At 34.7% G+C, this 19,193-nt stretch overlaps 1 protein-coding gene and 2 pseudogenes across 1 annotated transcript; 1 reads left to right on the plus strand and 2 right to left on the minus strand.

Annotated features, from left to right (window-relative positions):
- Positions 1-673: 673 nt before the first annotated feature.
- LOC149553504 (pterocarpan synthase 1-like) lies at positions 674-1,650 on the minus strand (annotated as a pseudogene).
- A 3,283-nt stretch (positions 1,651-4,933) lies between these two features.
- On the minus strand, positions 4,934-5,741 carry LOC149553505 (pterocarpan synthase 1-like). The gene has a single exon (XM_089788931.1). It carries the CDS (start codon positions 5,629-5,631, stop codon positions 5,101-5,103), a length of 531 nt encoding a protein of 176 aa, XP_089645057.1. The 5' UTR covers positions 5,632-5,741; the 3' UTR covers positions 4,934-5,100.
- A 3,912-nt stretch (positions 5,742-9,653) lies between these two features.
- On the plus strand, positions 9,654-18,940 carry LOC149553506 (DEAD-box ATP-dependent RNA helicase 32-like; annotated as a pseudogene).
- Positions 18,941-19,193: the final 253 nt, after the last annotated feature.

Consider the following 19,193-nt stretch of genomic DNA (forward strand, 5'->3'; position numbering starts at 1 on the left):
TGAACTTATAATGGCCTGAGGTGTGGTTGTAATGTGCTAACTTGTGTCCTCTCGTATTATGGCTCTTTCTTTGTTTTTGATAAAGAAGACATAGAGAGAGCCTTGAATCCCAAGAACCATTAAAAATATATATAGTGTTACCCTAGACCATTTCGGCCATGCAGCAAGTTAAAGCATCATAAACTAGCTATGGCCCTTTCTTTGTTGATTCAATCCAAAATATATATAAGTAGATAACTAGTTTTCTTTAAAAGGATGGACAAACATGTAACTATCTAAATTCATGGATTAACAACTCTATATGTAGTGGGTATATCATTAATTACAAAGGTTGACATTCCCTCCCATTAATTAGCATGCCTTATTTCTTTTGCTTTTCTCTCATATTAACTAGCCCACACTTTATAATTTATTATCAAATATTACCAGTTTATTTTTTAATACATTATGAACTTAATAAATCTACAATAAACCACTAGACATATTTCTCTATTTAATATGTATTGAAATCTTAAAAATATATACAGCTAATGAAAAAGGAAGAGTGTTGATTCACAAATTATAGCATTCTAGAATCAAAATTCTCAAGAAAAAATTATATGTAACAAGTATGATATTTGAAAGGGAGGTTCAAAGATATTTCTTCTCAAAAACTCATCTCCTTTAAGTCAACTAAATAAAATTGAAGACTAATTTTTTATAATTATTTCAAAATGCCAAAATATGCACAATATGATCATTACAATTTAAGCCAATGCTGATCTGCACACACTTCTATATATATGTGTGTGAAAGAGAGTCCTATTTAAGAAAAACTATGTATAAGAATATAAAATAAGGAACTAAAAAACAATCAAATATGATTTATTTCAATTATTAAAAGATGAATCTAGGAAGGGAAGGAATTTTAAGATCTCAATCTACCCGGAAGGTAGTATTGAATTTGAGATAACCCTTATACTCATCTGGATCAGGATTATCAGTAATAATGGAATACCCACGAGCATACCTGAACTTTCCCGTTCCTCCCACCACAGAAAGCTCTCTTCCAGAAGGCTTTGTCCACATATCTGTTCCATGGAATTCAAGCGTACTCCCATTGTATTTCTTGTTCTCAAAGACAAGAGAGAACATCATGTGAATTGCATAGCCTTTCACATCTAAGCCGGCATAAAAACCTTTGGCCCTTCCCACAAGAGAGGAGAAGCGAGATGGGCATTCAGTCAGAAGGTCATCCATAACCAAAACAGTTCCAAACCTTAAGAGCTCTGATGATGTCCCATTTACTCCTGCCACTACTACCGCTGTTGGGTTGGCTCTCTTCACTATGTCGTGCATGTAAAACACAACATTCTTCTCTGCTACCAAAGCCCAAGAGAAGATATTAGGGCATGGAGGACAAGCGTGAGGATTAACATTCTTGCAGCCATGAAAGATCTGTAATCACAGAACAGGCTTTCTGATACAACTAAGAATACTTACAATATTTCAATTAATAGAAAGAGAGAAATACGAATGGCAGAATTCCTGACGAGGCTGGACAAAAAAAAATTAGTATTATAGTCAGTCCACATTTGAAGGTTGGTATGATAGGTGAGAATCAGTTGAGTATATTATCTTTCTGATACAACTAAGAATATTTACAGTACTTCATTTAATAGAAAGAGCGATACTAATAGCCAAAATGATTGTGTATAATAGCTAACTCACTTGTGGAGATTAAAATGGGGCTGGTTTGAATAATTGGTGGGAATGAGCTCTTCAATGGAGTATGAAAAATGTGATTGGTAGTTGGGCGTGATTTTTCAGTGGAGTACAAAAAGTATTATGACTGTTAATCTTTACAAAAAGATTTTGGTAAAAACAACAATATTGTACTAGCCAATAAACACACACTAGCTCTTGCTTTCTTTCGGTACTAGTTAGAATATCTTATAAATAAACAGTTATATATGAGAAAGAAAGAAAGAAAGAAAAAGTTCTCAATGAAATGCCCATAGGTATAAAACAGAGTATTAAGAAATAAAATATGAGATAACATCAAACAAATTATAAATTCCGAAAATCTTACATTAAGAAACTTTGTGAATATCTGATATATCTTGAAAAGAATTTAAGATATGCAAAATTAACTATGCTACCTTTAGACGCACAATCTTCACTGTTATGCTTTCATAATCTGTTAACCCTTGATAACAAAACTTTTGAAAACAAGAAAGAGTACTAACGAGACTTTGAATGGAAATTGAGACAAGCAGAACATTTCACGGGGTGCGAACAGTCGGCCTAATCAAAGCGTGAATTCATTGACACTATTTTAAGTTTTAAGTTGCTCTATTTTTATCCCCTATTTTAAATTCTGCAACTTTGGTAACCTGTAAACACTTCATAACAAAAAATTTTATGAAGACAAATAATATTAATGATACTTTGAATAGAAAGTTAGACAAAGAAAGGTTTCTCTCCTCATATTAGACTACTATGTTGTAGACATTTTGTGAAGTACATATTGGAAAAATAGAACAACACAAACTAAACAGAAAAAGAAAGATCTTCCAACTTAATTTTATCGAATAATAGATGCAAATTTATATAATAGCTTGACCCAACAACATTTCTAAATGACTACTAATTAGATTGACAGCAAACTATTTCATGATTGACAACACACACAAAGTTGACAACTAACTGAAACTTATTGACACCTAACTCTAACACATCTACAATAAGAACTTGATTCAAACTAGAACTCTTTGACCTACACCTAAAACTAAACTTGTGTTGCCAGCAACCCAACAGATTTGCCACATGTGCAACAATTATTATTGAGTATTGTTGGAACATTAACTCCAACACCCACACTTAATGTAACAACTAAAGGAAACATTTTGTAGAAATTATACTTTGAAAATATGTTATAGAGGAGTGAGACTTTCTCATAGTTATGGAGCTATCGTCCATCTTCGAAACACCATTGGGCACACCATCTCCACATGAAATGTCTCATAACCCTCGTAAAAGTACGATGCCAAGCTTCCAAAGTTTCAAATCTCTCTAAACTATTGGACACATTATCTCCACATAGAATGCCTCATAACCCTCATAAAGGTTTGGCAATAGTGGGATGAGATACAAGGACTTGACTCTTGGATAGAATCATCCATTCACCATGAGCATGTTTGGTTTAGTGTAAGTGAAGCTATAGAATTAAAAAATTGTAAGGGTATAAAGGAAAGTCTTTTTGGTATGCAAGAGTATGTAAATATGATATAATACTATGTACAAGACTTGATGCTAGATAAGAGAAGATGTGTGCTTCATCAGGACTAACACAACAGTCTGACGTTGTATATAGTTCTTACTTTTATCATAATACATTATTTTTATTGGATGGTGAGTTCAAAAGATGGGTTTACCCTTCATCCTTGAGTAGTGAGCTCCCTTTTTTTTCTCTCAGCTCCTAGCAAGGTTGCAAACCTTTAACATGGCCTTGTATCCTTACTACGACAGAAGTGATAAACGTAATGTAATGACTCCTAATAGAGTCATCTCCTTTAACAAGGACACTCTCATACTAGTGCATTATCTAGCGAATTTAATCCCCACCAGGGTTTCCCCTTGGCCATGGTTTCCTTAAGAACAAATCATGGTATTACGTCTTCTGTTGTTGTGTGTATTATTTATTGTTATGCTTTATCATTTCAATGCTTATATGCAATTGTGACAATATATTTAATTTATGAAGATGGAGATGTTGAACCCTTGAGATATAAGGACATCTAAAGAACATTTTTAAAGTTCCTTATTTGATCTCTTAAAAAAATTTAAACTTTCAAAAGAATCTTTTAATTGTTGAAAATCTCAATTATCCTTTATTTTTCTTGTATATATGGAATGAAAATCTTATGTATTGTATTAAATTGGGGAGGGATAACACAAGGATTGTGATTTTATTTGTTGCTTTAATATATTTTGAGATTATTTAATATACACATTATCAAAATAGCACATAGATGTAGTTTCAAACATGCAAATTATTTTCCTTACTTAAATTAAGAAGATGGAAATGATAGATCTTTGATATGTAGGAATATAGAAAACACTCAATCTAATAAATCCTTATTTAATTATTTGAAAATTAAATTATTAGTATCCCCTCCTCCCAACCACCACATTTTATTCTTTTTTTCATTTACTACAACACAAAATACTTGATAATGCTCCCATATTTTCTTAATTTTCATTTGATTGTGTAGAAAGTTTAAATGGTCAATAGTTTGAATAATATTGTTTTTAATTCTTTTCAAAAGACAAATCTCCTAGCGGTGGTGCTTTTGGTCGGCGTTGCTCTTCTAGAGGTTTTGGTGGTCAGCATTGCTCTACCTCGCCTCTGTGGAGGTCTAGTCCGAGGTGGTCCCCAATGGCTCCTCCTACTCCTGCTACCGGTTGGACCTCCGCTCACTTAGACCCCAAGTGGGTGTTTCCCCAGCTAGACTTAGCCATTTCTCCTCCCAAGCCTGAGGGAGAGAAAGATGAAGATAATGATGTTGTTGCTGATGATAGATGGGCTTGCCCTGAGTCATCTACTCATCCCACCCTTGGGTGGGGCTCTGATGATAAGGATCCTCCTCCCTCAGCTGGCACTACGCTAGCAACATGAGGATTTCTTTGTTTTCTATTGATTTCTAAAAGTTTTTTGATGAATAGTTGATTTCCGGCCTGTGGCCGTATGAACTCGCAAGGTGATCTTGTTTCCCCTAGCCCCTGTTTTTGTGAATATGTAACTTTATTTATTTATTTTTTTAATATAAGGAAGGGACTATTCATCAAAAAAAGACAAATCTCAAAGGTTAAGCTCATGGAGGAAACTCCTAGTTAAGAGCACTCAAGTTAGTACTGGAATGAATGACTTCCATAGATTCGTGCCAATCACTTGTCATAAAACATAGCTCAATGAATTTGAATCAAAAATTATACAATAAATCTTGATAAAAATATCTATGAATAACTAATGTTGCGCTAGTCATAATAGACTCGCTTAAAAAACTCAAATATTAGTAGAATAGGAACAAAGGGACGCGCCCAATCTAGAGAGGAAAGTCATGAGAGAAGATTATAATCTACTCGGAGGGTAGTGTTGAATTTGAGATAAGCCGTATACTCGTCCGGATCAGCGTTATCAGTTAAGATGGCATACCCACGAGCATACCTAAATTGCCCCGTTCCTCCCACCACAGAAAGCTCTCTTCCAGAGGTCTTCTTCCAGAGATCTGTTCCATGGAATTCAAGTGTGCTCCCATTGTACTCCTTATTCTCAAAGACAAGAGTGAACATCATGAAAATTGCATAGCCCTTCACATCTGAGCTCGAATACATTCTTTTGGCCCTTCCCACAATAGAGGAGAAGCGAGATGGGCCTTCAGTCAGAAGGTCATCCATAACCAAAACAGTTCCAAACGTTAAGAGCTCTGAGGAGGTCCCATTTACTCCTGCCACTACTACCGCTGTTGGGTTGGCCATCTTCACTATGTCGTGCATGTAGAACACAACATTCTTCTCTGCTACCAAAGCCCAAGAATAAGATATTAGGGCATGGAGGACAAGCGTGGGGATTAACATTCTTGCAGCCATGGAAGATCGGTAATCACAGAACAGGCTTTCTGATACAACTAAGAATGCTTACAGCACTTCAATTAATAGAAAGAGAGAGAAACTAATTATAGCCAAAGATATTGTGTACAATAGCTAACCCACTAATGGAGCTTAAAACGGGGCTGGTTTGAATAATTGGTGGGAATGATTGTTGGGCGTAGCTCTTCAATGGAGTACGAAAAATGCGATTGGTAGTTGGGCGTGGTTTTTCAGTGGACTACAAAAAGTGTTATGAATGTTAATCTTTAGAAAAAGATTTTGGTAAAAACAACAATGTTATACTAGCCAATAAACACACTAGCTCTTGCTTTCTTTCGTTACTAGTTTGAATATCTTATAAATAAACAGTTATATATGAAAAAGAAAGAAAGAAAGAAAGAAAAAGTTCTCATTGAAATGCCTATACCTATAAAACAGAGTATTAAGAAATAAAATATCAAATAACATCAAACAAATAATAAATTGCGAAAATCTTACATTAAGAAACTTTGTGAAAATTTGATATATCTTGAAAAGAATTTAAGATATACAAAATTAACTTTTGAAAACAAGAAAGAATACTAACGAGACTTTGAATAGAAATTGAGACAAACAGAACATATCACGTGGTGCGAACAGTCGGCCTAATCAAACCGTCACTTCATTGACACTATTTTAAGTTTTTAGATTTACTATCTCAGAGGAGGCACATGCTGCGAGGTCTGGTGCACTGCCAGATTTATAAATCTGAAACTAGACTAGTTTAATTATTTAAGCCTTGCAGGTGTCTGTAATGAAAATCTTGATCTATAGATTTATTTCAAGTATTAAATTCAATGTTGATGTCGTCTATCCTAGGCTTCAAATTCATCTTCATCAAGGGTAACAAGTTGCATCTCAACAGATGTGGAGCAAATTAAACAAAAACAAAATCATTTACTTACTGTAGCACTTATTTATTATTATTATTTAATAGTGCATTTGGTTTGGTAGTAGATTTTCTCCATACTGTCCATTATAAAAGACAGAGGCTGCAATGGTATAGTTGGATAGCACATGTTTAATAGGATATTTGGTTTGGTAGTGTCCATACCTTCTTATCGTTTATAAATATAAATAGTCTAAAAAAGTTTTAAGGACTTTTTTTAAGAATCTTATTTCAACATTAACCTTTTTTAAAAATTATTTAAAAAATTTAAAAATACATTATATATGTATATATATAAAATAAAATGTGTTTAGAGATATCCTTTTTGAGGTACTTATTAGATCTTATAATTTGATGAAAATAGGTCTCTTTAGAAAGATAGCTATTGTTATATTTTTTATCTAATAAGTATATACATGCTAGTAGCAATGTACGACACAAAAGAAATTATTTGAATTTAATTTATAATCATGTGATATTTGAAAGTTTTGTATATTGTAAAAGCATTGATAAAATAGGGGTTTTGCTTCTTTTCAAAGGCCAATGGGTTATAGAAAAGGGGGAGTTTCTTGTTTAGTTTCCTAATAATCTTGGGTGGATATAAACTTTCTTTCCATTTTCAAATTGCATTCTTAGTATGTACAAGAATAATAGTCTTTGGACTATTATATTTTATCAAAAGACAAATGCAATATATTATATATCTTTGTGTGTTTTAATATATTCATTTAAAATATTGTTGATCTTGGTGTCAATTCAATTGTCTCTAATAAACTCTTCCATTCACTAAATTGTGTTAGTGTGTGCAAGGAAAACTTGGAGTTTCATGTATTACACGGTCTGAAATAGATTATTTTGATACTCCCCTTGTTGGAAGCGTGAATGCTGATGATATTCCTATGGGGGAGTGTTGTAGAAACATGATTAGATCATTATTATAATGATATGTTATATGTATGGCTATGTTTGTCATTGATGTCAACATAGCAGTTATATGTGGTATCTAACAGAAGAACAGCGAAAAGATCAAGTTAGTATGGATAGACAATTGAGCATTTTCACTAAGCGAGGTTAAAGGGAGATTATAATATGTGTCTAGTATACGTAGCTAACCTCAAAAGCATAAGATATTAATTCTAGAAGAAGTTATGTAAGTTTTGGTGATGAATGTTATGAGATAGAGTTTACAAAGGCATGTTCTGGTAAACTTGTTATATCTTATAGCAGATTTGTTATACTGAGAAACCAAAGTTACAGATATGAAGAAGACATGTTGGAGATGATGTGGTTAAGTTCGCTCGTCATAATGTTATGTGTAAGAAAAATTATTCAAGTTGCATGGTAGAAGATTAATGTTATCGCTAAGTGTAATGGGTTCTCAATATGATCTTATAAAAATTGATTGAGAAGGTGTAATAGCCAACTCAAGGAATTATTTTATGGACTCGCCATAAAGGAAGGACATTTTCCTTTATCATGTACAAAGAAGGAGTGAGATGTACAAATGATTGTAAGTAGCACAAGGAGTGGAATGTGAAGTTAAGAAAAGCAGAGTGAAGGTCAAGGAGACTTCATTGTCAAAGTTTCATTGTGTGATCCGAACTTGGATACTATGATCCAAGGTTTTTTGACCTGGTCTACAAAGTCTAATAGTGATTGGTACAGTTGACAGGATAGAGGAAAGAAGTCAAAGTATATTGCATACAATTATTCTAAAAGTAATAGTTGAAAGATCAGTTGGACAGTGAATTTGGTGATCTTGCCCTAGAAGCTATTTGGATAGTAGGTCCTTCTATCTTCTACAACTCCTAACAGGGTTGGCATAAATCCTAACAGGGTTGGAATCTTCTAACAAGGATTCAAAGTCTCCTAACAGGGACTCATATGTACTAAATATTGTAATAGACTCCTAACAGGGTCCATCCTCTAACAAGGAATATTTATATTAGTACATCATCTTGTGGGCATCATTCCTACCAAGGTTTTTCCTCTAATCAAAGGTTTCCCTAGTTAACATATCTAGTATAATTGTGTATGTGCATCTTGTTATGGTTATTGTTTACTTTGGTTGAATGGATAAGATTGTTGAAGGTAGATAAATGTTTAATTATTGGATAACTGGTTCACCCCCCACCCCACCCTCTCAGTTATCTTAGTGGACTATTGTTTCTAACACTCCTCACTCTACTAATTGTGAATGTTTAGTTGAGAACCTTTGAGTTTCAATTTGGATTTACTCATTTGTAAATTCTCTCATCTATCCCATAAAATGTATAGATGGTGGCTCACATTTGTGCCTTCCAGTTAAAGGCATATCATTAATCCCATTCCTTGGATATCTTTTGAGGCAATTGTACTTCTATAAAATTTAAAGGGAAGTGATTAATAAAAACTTACCCAATAGTAGGTTTTAGATATCATCTTTTGTCTTTGGCATTATAGGATCATTTGGTTGAATTTGTGGAAGGATGAATCTATTCACTAATAGATTTTTGGTGACTCTACTAGTGAGGCCAAAGTGAAGATCAGTACCTAACTTGTTCTCTCCAATTTTCAAGTTCTTTGTGTATGTAGGTGCACTGAGCCACTATGGTGGAAAGAAGGGTTGTAACTAAGAAAAGACTATTTACATTCAATGAAATTTATTAGGTGGATAATATGATGTTACGTGAGTTCTTGGATCATTTCAAAGAAAGCATCAATCTTGTCACTAATACATTTGGCATTGATTTACGACGGCTATGTGTCATAATTATGATAGTAATGTGTCGCCATGATGATAGTAATAGACGTCATTGTTTTTTAGTCACAAATTATGATGTCTATCCTATGTCGTCGCAATTACGATGCCCATTCGTCGCTATACAACTACTTTATTGTGACATCAACCTTGTCACAATGCTTGTGCCAGACGTTGCAATTGTGACGTCTACCACAAGCATTGCGACGGGGTCACTATGGTGACAACGCCAATGGTCGTCGCAATGCATGTAGCGAACGTCGCCATTGCGACGTCTGCCACAAGCATTGTGACACTGGATGTCACAATTGTGCCATCTGCCACAAACATTGCGATGGGGTCATTGTGGCAACAATGCCAACGACCATCGCATTCAATCTGGCAGACATTGCCATTGCGACGTCTGCCACAAGCATTGCGACGGGGTCGCTATGGCGACGATGCCAACTGTCATCACAATGCTTTTGGGCGACATCGCAATGGCAATGTTCACCACATGCATTGCAACGAGGTCGCTGTGGTGATGACACCAACGGTCGTCGCATCGCATGTGGCGGACATCACCATTGCAACGTCTACCACAAGCATTGCGACATGGTCGTGGCGGCGATGCCAACTGTCATTGCAATTCTTGTGGCAGATGTCGCAATGGTGACGTTCGCCACATGCATTGCAATGACAATTGGCATCACACCACAGCAACCCCATTGCAATGCTTGTGGCAAATGTCGTAATTGTGACATCCGCAACAAGCATGATGATGGCAGTTGGCGTCGTCGCCATAGTGACCCCATCGCAATGCTTGTGGCAGACATCACAATGGTATTTAATCAACCATGTACCTTCTCACAAGCATGGCGATGGTAGTTGGCATCATCACCACAGCGACCTCGTCGTAATGGTTGTGGCAAACATTGTAATTGCGACATCCACAACAAGCATAGTGACAACAGTTGGTGTCGTTGCCACAATGACCCCGTCGCAATGCTTGTGGCAAATGTTGCAATGCTTGTGGTAGACGTTGCAATGGCATTTAATCAACCATGTACCTTCTCACAATCATGGCAATGGCAGTTGGCATCGTCGCCATAGCGACCCCGTCGCAATGCTTGTGGCGGACGTCGCAATGGCATTTAATCAACCATGTACCATCTCACCATTTTTATTGGAAGGAAATGAAAAATTCACCAAAGGTGAAATTCTAGGTATAGCTATGTAGGGGTTACCAAGTGGTTATCTTTAGTTAGTTCGAAAAATGGTCATTTAGCATTTGTAACCCCAACATCAAACCATTTTTATCGAATAGGATATGTGCAACAAAGTTAATGAGCCAAAAATAAATACTTTCTTATTTTTCTACTCACGAGTGAGGCATCAACATCATCATTCATTTGATGCATGTAAGCATCACGCATCACGCCAGTCTTTGCATGGCGTATTAGGTAAATAGAATCACATTTATTCAACAATTTGTGTTTTGTCATGTCCTTGAGTAAACTTTTGGGCATGATAGAAATTTTAGACCGTTTATAATTAGTTTCTTTTTTCATTTACACAATTTAATGGCAAGGTTGAGGAATTTGATTAAATTGCCCATTGACTCCTATATTTTGGTTAGTTTATGACATAGGTAAATATTTTAAAGTTTATTTCAAAAGGTTGCTAACTTGGTATGCAAATAACACCACTTCAGCTTGAGACATGATTTAATACCAAGATTCTAGTATGGGTACAAGAATGTTAACAAGGTTTGTAGTCAATGTGTCTAATCATGGGTTTAGACACCGCAAAAGTATGATTCGCTTGTGAAATATTATAATTTAGTTTGATGTTGTAGGTTGTAGTATGCTTTTGAATTTACTCAATTTTGTTCTGAGTCTTATAGAAGATGCTACAAACCCAGGCTTCACACCTATATATTATAATGAAAACCAGGCTTCACACCTGTATATAATAATGAAAATAACTGAAGTGTCAAAAATTATGTTTTGTTGCTAAAAGATATTTCAAGCATGTATCAAACAACTTATATGCTTGAAAAGTGTGGATTACACATGGATGTGGCTCTTTTGAATTTGACAATGTCTCACTGCATATCATGGTTTAGTTTTATGTTGTATTAGATAAATTTGGTGCTTTCTTTTCCATAATTATGATGCTAACATTTATTTCAGGTGATTGAAAAACTTTACCAATTAAGGTGGTCTCTTGTTGATGGTGTCGGTGCTATTATTATCTCACCAACAAGAGAGCTAGCACTTCAGATCTTTGAGGTGCTACGAAAAGTGGGAAAGCACCATACTATAAGTGGAGGCCTTTTAATTGGTGGGCGAAAAGATGTAGACATGGAAAAAGAAAGGGTGAATGCCCTCAACACCTTGGTCTGCACACCAGGGTGGTTGCTTTAGCACATGGATGAGACTCCCCTCTTTGACTGTTCACAACTCCAGGTTACAATTTCAAAGTTCTCTTTAGACTATTTATGACAAATTTGCAAATGATAAAGGATAAAAAAAAAAAATTGATTTGCAAGTTATTATATTACTATGATGGGGATGAAATTTAAATAATTAAAAATATTGTATATGTAATTCTAGGCAAGGCTATACTTGTGCAGCAAAGATGTGAAGGCTCACTATATGCATGTAATGACCAAGTTGCATGATAATTTGTTGAATTTAGGAGTTACACAACCTGCTTTCTAATTAAAGTTTCATATAAGAAAATGTTGTAATTTAAAACTCTTAACTAACATCTCTTTATCTTTATGATGAGTCTATTTTGATATACACTATACTGTTTGTGGTTAACAATAGGTGTTGGTGCTTGATGAGGGAGATCGCATTTTGGATTTGGGATTCTCAAAATCAATGAATGCAATCCTATCACAACTACCAAGAAAATGTTAAACTTTGATGTTCTCTACAACTCAGACACAACCAGTGTAGGATCTAGCAAGGCTTAGTTTAAAAGATCCTGAGTATATAGCTGTCCACGCTAAGTCTATAGTAGCTACTCTAGCACACCTACAAAAAATTGCAATTATTGTTCCTCTCTCACAAAAACTTGATATGCTATGGAGTTTCATTAAGAGCCATCTCAATTCAAAGATATTGGTATTCCTTTCAAGTTGCAAGCAGGTTGGATTCAATAACTCTTTCTTGCACCGCTTTTGTGATATTTGGTTACCTAAATATTTGTTTGGGATAGAGTATGAGAGCTTAATATAGGTAATAGTAGATGATGTGATTTCATTCCAATAATTTGATATTTGGTATAGGTTAAGTTTGTTCATGAAGCTTTTAAGAAGTTACGTCCTAGTGTTCCAATAAAATGCCTTCATGGGCGCATGAAACAGACTCAAAGATTACTAGTACTCTACAAGTATACAGAGGAACAACATTATGTTCTTTTTGCAACTGATATTGCTTCAAGAGGCTTGGACTTTCCATCTATTGATTGGGTTGTTCAGGTAAGTTTAAGGTAGAGGCGTCAATGCCTTTCTGCCATTTATCTGTGCTGAAGTGAAATGCTCGAATGATATTATAATCCTATTGTATGTTGCATTCTACGGCACTAATTTCAATTTTTTATTTGTAAATTTAAGGTGGATTGCCCAAAAGATGTACCATCTTATATTCATCGTGTTGGTTGTACAGCTCATTTCACAGCTGGAGGTTGTTCTATTACATTCCTGATGCCTTTAGAATTGAAAATGTTGAACCAGCTCCAAGCAGTTAAAATACCAATTAAAGCAATTAAGGTACATTGTTTATGATGGAAAGCTGAAAGTAGTTTCCCATAGAATTCATGGTCAAACTTCATGTTTCAAATGTCTACATAAGATTTTTAATGTTATACATCATATTGAAGAAAATGTGTTGTTTATCTATTTTGGGTGACCATGCAAGCAAATGAAAGCAAGCTGCTGTCTATATCAGGTCCACTAGTAGGAATTCTATCGAAAGATCCAGATCTTGAAATACATGGCACAGCGTGCATTTGTGACATATTTATGGTCCATCCATTTGCATTCTGATAAGGAACTTTTTGATATCTCTAAATTACCCATAGAGGACTTCTCTGTCTCTTTAGGTCTCCCAACTACTCCTCGAAGCTGTTTCTTAAAAAGAGGTGGAAAGAAACTAGAAAACATGGGGGGTGAACCTGAAAAAGAGATTGAAGAGGGAGAGGGAATTGGCAATGATTATGGCAGTGCAGATGATGGCAATGAAGAGGTCTTACTAAAGGTAGCAAGTGGAAACCCAAAAATTAAAAAAACATCATTCCAAGTTGGTTAGGGATAAGGATGTTGATACTGCATCTTTGGAGTATGATGAATTGATGCCCAAAAATGAGGATAAAGGGGATAATCTATTCTTGACCCAAAATAGACCGGTTGAAGATGGAGACACCAAGGCTATGAGGTATGCAAAATGGATATAGGTTAGGTCAGGGAATTGCAATTGCAATTTTTGTTTGTACTTTGACACTTACAAATGTGCTTAAATATTTTACAGTCTGGCAACAAGGGTCTCAAAGTAAAAGAAACTCAAGATCAGTGTCAATAAACCAGTTGGCCAGTGTGTTGTCTTTGATGACGAAGGGAATCCAATGGCCCCATTGGCAACATTTGCAAACAAGCAAGTTGGTGGTGTTCACAAAAATTAGATCATAGGTGTGATTTTTAATTTTATCAACATATCATTTAAGATATTACAGATATCATTTTGGATAAGTGAAGTTTGGCAAGTTGTAGAGTGCATCATACCAATTTGATTTTTTGATTTGGTATATTTTTCAGCAATCAGCTGCATAGATTTTGGTTAATTTACATTTGCCCATATTTCATTGGATCAAATAAACATGGTTAATATTGATGGAACATAGTTCATAAATATTATCTCATGCTTTAACTTTTTTAGGGAATATAGATAAACATTTGCCTTTGAATACTTGAAACTAATGGAATTGATATGAATCCTACTTAGCATACAGACTAACTTGGGATTGTTGAATACATACAACTACTGCATATAATTGTCTTCTAGACATGGCCCAAAAATTGATATCGAAACTAAAAAGAAAATTTATGCCAAGAATGCACCACTGGTATGCATCAAAAATCTTCTCAACCTAATGCATTACTTCTAGAACCAAGCAAAATTGAAGTTTGAACAAATTGGCTTAGGAGAAAGAAGTTATGTTTCCTTTGTAAAGAGTCGTGAACTCTTGGACCATAGATGCTTGGGTGAATGACATATACATTACATTGAAGTGGTGTTAGATAAAGACTTGAACTCAGAGGATGAAGTTGTGGTATTTGAAACGTTTGTCAGTCATATTACTGAAGGCATAAGAACATGAAGTCACAAGGAAGTATGCTTGCTAATCTCTTAGGTGCCCCTAAATATCTTCCCTTCAAGGGTTTGACATTTGTGGAGTGCTAGCAAGGGGGAGGATGACTATTTTTATTGATGGTAGGGCAACCCAAAACTTTATTGGTGAAGGTGATATGGAAATGAGATCATGGATATGGATGCAAACTAACATCTTAAATTTTCCTTAGCACAGTATTGGAACACAAATAGCTATAGTCCTGATAGGAGAGCTTAATGTTGGGATTCTATTCCTTTCTTGCAATGGAATTGAGATTATGAAGTGTGTGAGTATGAGATCTAGGGCTAATGTTAATAACATGATAAATAACAATAAACTATTTTTAAACTAGCTTTGGTATAGCTATACAGAGAGGAACCTAGATCTCAAAAAATGAAATGTGAAGTGTTGGACAACGACAAACTATGAAAAGGAAAACATAATTTTAGGCTAGATTTGGGATTGTTGTGCAAAGAGGAACCTAGATCTCAAAAATGGAGTGGAAAGTGTTGGACATAGGTGTTGGGTGCCCTAGTTTGAAGGTATCTGAAACTGACATAGATGAATTGTATTACTGTAAGAGGCTTGCAATGATGTCCCCTAGAATTTCAACCTAGAATAGCAGGATGGGGATTCTGAGTAAATTAGTTTGAGCTTTTTGGCTTGTTCAAAGTCTGTTGCAAACTGTAACAATCTTCTTTGTTCTGTTGTACCATCTTTGTTGTCGGATCTGAACCTGCACTCACAAAAAAAAGGGGAAATATAGTCGTGTTGCATGGGGGCTTGCCTAAGTCAAATCCAATGTTGGTGTTCCCACCTCCATGACATCTATTATGATGAAAATATGTGTCCTAGGGAGGATAGCAACAAAGCAATAATGAAATACTGAAATGAAATTATTATACCATAGATATGAAACCCTCCCATGGAGTTTCACCTGAAGTTGTGGATGTAATGCTCTTTATGGAAGTCCTGCAAGTGTTAATGCAATAGCATGTCAAACATGAGTCCATACTTAAATGGAGAATGCTTGTAGGTTGCTACTCAATATGCAAAAATCATGAATGGTGGAGGTTGGAACTCACAAATCTAGCAATTTGGGCCCCTTTTGGAGGGAAATGAACCAAAAAAATGGGTCATGATGTGTCTTGGTCTGAAACAGAAGACTTAGGCTTAGAATTAACATTTGACGATGATGAAGTTGCATGTTTAACAATTAAATTATAGGGTAACATAGATGGTAAGTGGGTTTAAAATGATCTATAAAGGAAAGAAAACTAAAGTAGGTTCCAAATAGAGTGTAAAGTTGTGAAGGGTATACAATTTATGACACTATAAAAGGTTTGTTGAGGAAGAAAAGCTTGAAGATAGAAGAATTTGAAGGTTTAAATGCTAGTCATCCCATTCACAAAAACTATCAAGCAACTCAACATTATAATGATTGCATTCTCTAGGGGAGTATTCAAAGAAACATTGAAGTATGGAATTTAAGTTCACAAACGATGGAAATGAATGTCCTCAAAGGGATCTCAAGTGAGCTATACAAGAGGTGACAACAAAGAGGATGGAGAGAATCATTTGATGTGACCAACTGTAATGTCTCTTCTAAAACACAAACAAGTTCAGATTCCACAACACCATTGCAAAAACTAGGGTTAGAAACTTATCTTACCAAGTAGGAAATCCCTTTCATTATGGTTAAATATAAATATTGCAACCATGAAATAAGTATAAATGTATATAAAGCTTAATTAAATTGTTAATAACTCGTGTATAAATAAAAAGATATGCAGATGTATTATATACTTAGACATATGGTAAGAAAATATTTGTAGCATATAAACTTTTATGGGCCATAACTATAGTGAGTGATGAATAAGAAGATATGATGAGGTGCCCTTTTTGTCACAGCCTTAGGCCTCAAGGCAAATACTCTCTCCCTTGGCCCCATGCCTAATTAGTTTGGTGTACCTAGCGGAATCATTATGACATTCCCCTTCATCATTCTATCTTAGTCCCTCCACCATAGCTAAGGTCCTTTAGCTATTGTATAAACCCTACCTTATAGGTTAGGGAAAGACTACAACAGGGTGCCCTAACTTAACCCTAGGTCTAGGAGTGGAACCTCTCATTCCTCTTGGCCTAATATTTTAATGAAGTGGTGTACCTAGTGAAGCCCCACCATTCTCCCTGATTGCCCTTTCCTCCCACCCCATCATTATTGTGATTGGATTGATAAACATACTTTCACATCATACAATTATAAATCACAAATATTGAATATATTAACATAGATCTAATTACAGTATGTGAATTATGGTCTTACTGTATAGCATGAATATCTAACACAAAGCCCTCTGTTTCTTTATGTCTATATCTTCCAGATGTGTGTGTGTGTGTGTGTACTCCATTTGATTAGTATGCAAACACACTTTAATATTTATGCATTTTATCCAGATTGATATGAGATCAAGTGAAATAATTTACACACTAGATACATTTATGTGTATCCCTACATATAAATAGCAATTTAAATAACTTGTGTTCAAATTTTTAAATAGCAATATGAAGATCTTGTGCTCAAAAATCTCAGAATTAGTCTTACCTTTCAGCGATCTTCCTCAGACTTCCTCCCTGTCGTGGTTTGCTGCTGACTTTCTTTGATGCCAATAGAGGTGGATATTTCCAACACATTTATACTTCCTCTTGGTTGGGGAAGAGGCACGTCCTTTCCCATGGGGCTTTATTTAAATCACACCCTTCCTTAAAAGACATCAATTCATATATGATTTATTCATGTTGTGATGTCTAATTGAATCACATGCTTTTAGTAATAACAATAGAGTAAATTAAGCATTGAACTAGAACTTAGCTATTCATGCCATGAAACCACAGAAGCATAAAGAGAGCAACCATAGCAATGCACACACTATCATGTTTAATGTTGATAACTTCATGAAAGAAAGTTTAATTCTAGAACATTAATTTGTCTTTATACTAATCTATATTGTTGTTTATGCTAAGATTTAGTCTTTAATTACTTTATTTTTGTGATGTAGATGAATCTAACATGAAATTAGTGGTAAGAATATGAATTGTGTGTGTCAATGTATTATTTTTTACCTTTATCATGGCAATTGTTCTATCTTATGGTTGGATCCTAGGCAACAGCATATCCTAAGGTGGATTTAAGGATTTTTCTCACGTAACATAGGATATGTTCCCATTTTAGTCATGCAAATTCTAGGACTAAGTCTTGGGTAGATATAAGAAATTATTCATGAGTGCCCTGTTATACAGTGTGTGTGATTAAATAAATATGCAGCCCATACATGAGGTTGCCACTGCTCCTACTCAAAGAAATCCTTCTTTGATAAATCTCTGCCACCATGGTTTTCTTTAGATAAATCTCTGCCACATGGTTTTCTTTAGACTTGTCAATCCATTCTTATATATAGATTGAACCAAGTGCTACATCTTAGACATACCGAACATTTCAAGATGGAGATTTAATATTAATGGTGCAATTACTTTTTTTGACAATTAATCTTGTATTATATTAGCAAAGATAATTGCTATCATATTATCCAAGACAAAGACAATTGTCTTGTATTATAGAAGACAATTACTTATGTGATTTTCTATTGGTTTTATTATCAAGTTGATAAGGTTATTTGCAGCTCGATATTTCTTTATCAAAGGCTTCCCTATTTGTAGCCATCTCTTATGTTAACAGAATCTACCTCCCTGCAACAATAATATGTAACCCATATACTACTTCCGCACTGTATTCAATGCTATTATAATGCCATACTCGGTTATCCTTTGGAACTGTTGGTTCTTTATACCTTTTTACCATATAAGTGTGTTTTGTTGGTCTATCTGGTAGCTCTTTATATGTTTGAATTTGTGAAACTATGTAGTACAAGTTTCACTCAAATAGTTTTTTTATTACCTATTAATTAATGTGTGTCTTCATCATTGCAGTTGAAGAGCGATACTGTAAACTTAAGGAAGAGATGAAACACAGGGACAAGGAGGATAAGCTTATTTTGAAACAATGATTATGTGAAAAGTGAACTAGAGATAGACGTAAACTAAAAAGGGATGCATCATCTAGTTCTGAGTCTGAAAACTGTGTTGTATACAATGACACCAAGAAATCAAGGAAGGTGTATTTCCACAGTGGTAGCTCAAATGATGATACAAGCAATGATAATGAAACAAAGAAAACTACTAATTATTTTACTATTAATAAGTAGTATCCACATGGTTTCGAGGAATGAATAAACACATTTCTATCTCTAAAATTTCCATTATGTTTTTATTTATGGTGTGAAAGTTAAAGTAATGGTATTCTATTTTATCTCAAAAAGCAACATTTCTTATGTAAATCCATTAGCTTATGAAAAAAACTGAAATAGAAGATCTGATTGTGTCATCCTATGGTTTCCATTCAGAAATATATATAAAGAAAAATCTACTTAATTTATGTGTTTGTTTTTTCATCTTAGT

The sequence above is a fragment of the Cupressus sempervirens genome, chromosome 6 (genome assembly GCF_028749045.1).
Source record: "Cupressus sempervirens isolate cs-2001-9-10 chromosome 6, ASM2874904v1, whole genome shotgun sequence".
NCBI lineage: Eukaryota > Viridiplantae > Streptophyta > Pinopsida > Cupressales > Cupressaceae > Cupressus > Cupressus sempervirens.

What these genes read in the sequence shown, in the direction of transcription:
- LOC149553505 (XM_089788931.1), bottom strand. Translation starts at nt 5,631, where the DNA reads ATGGCTGCAAGAATGTTAATCCCCACGCTTGTCCTCCATGCCCTAATA.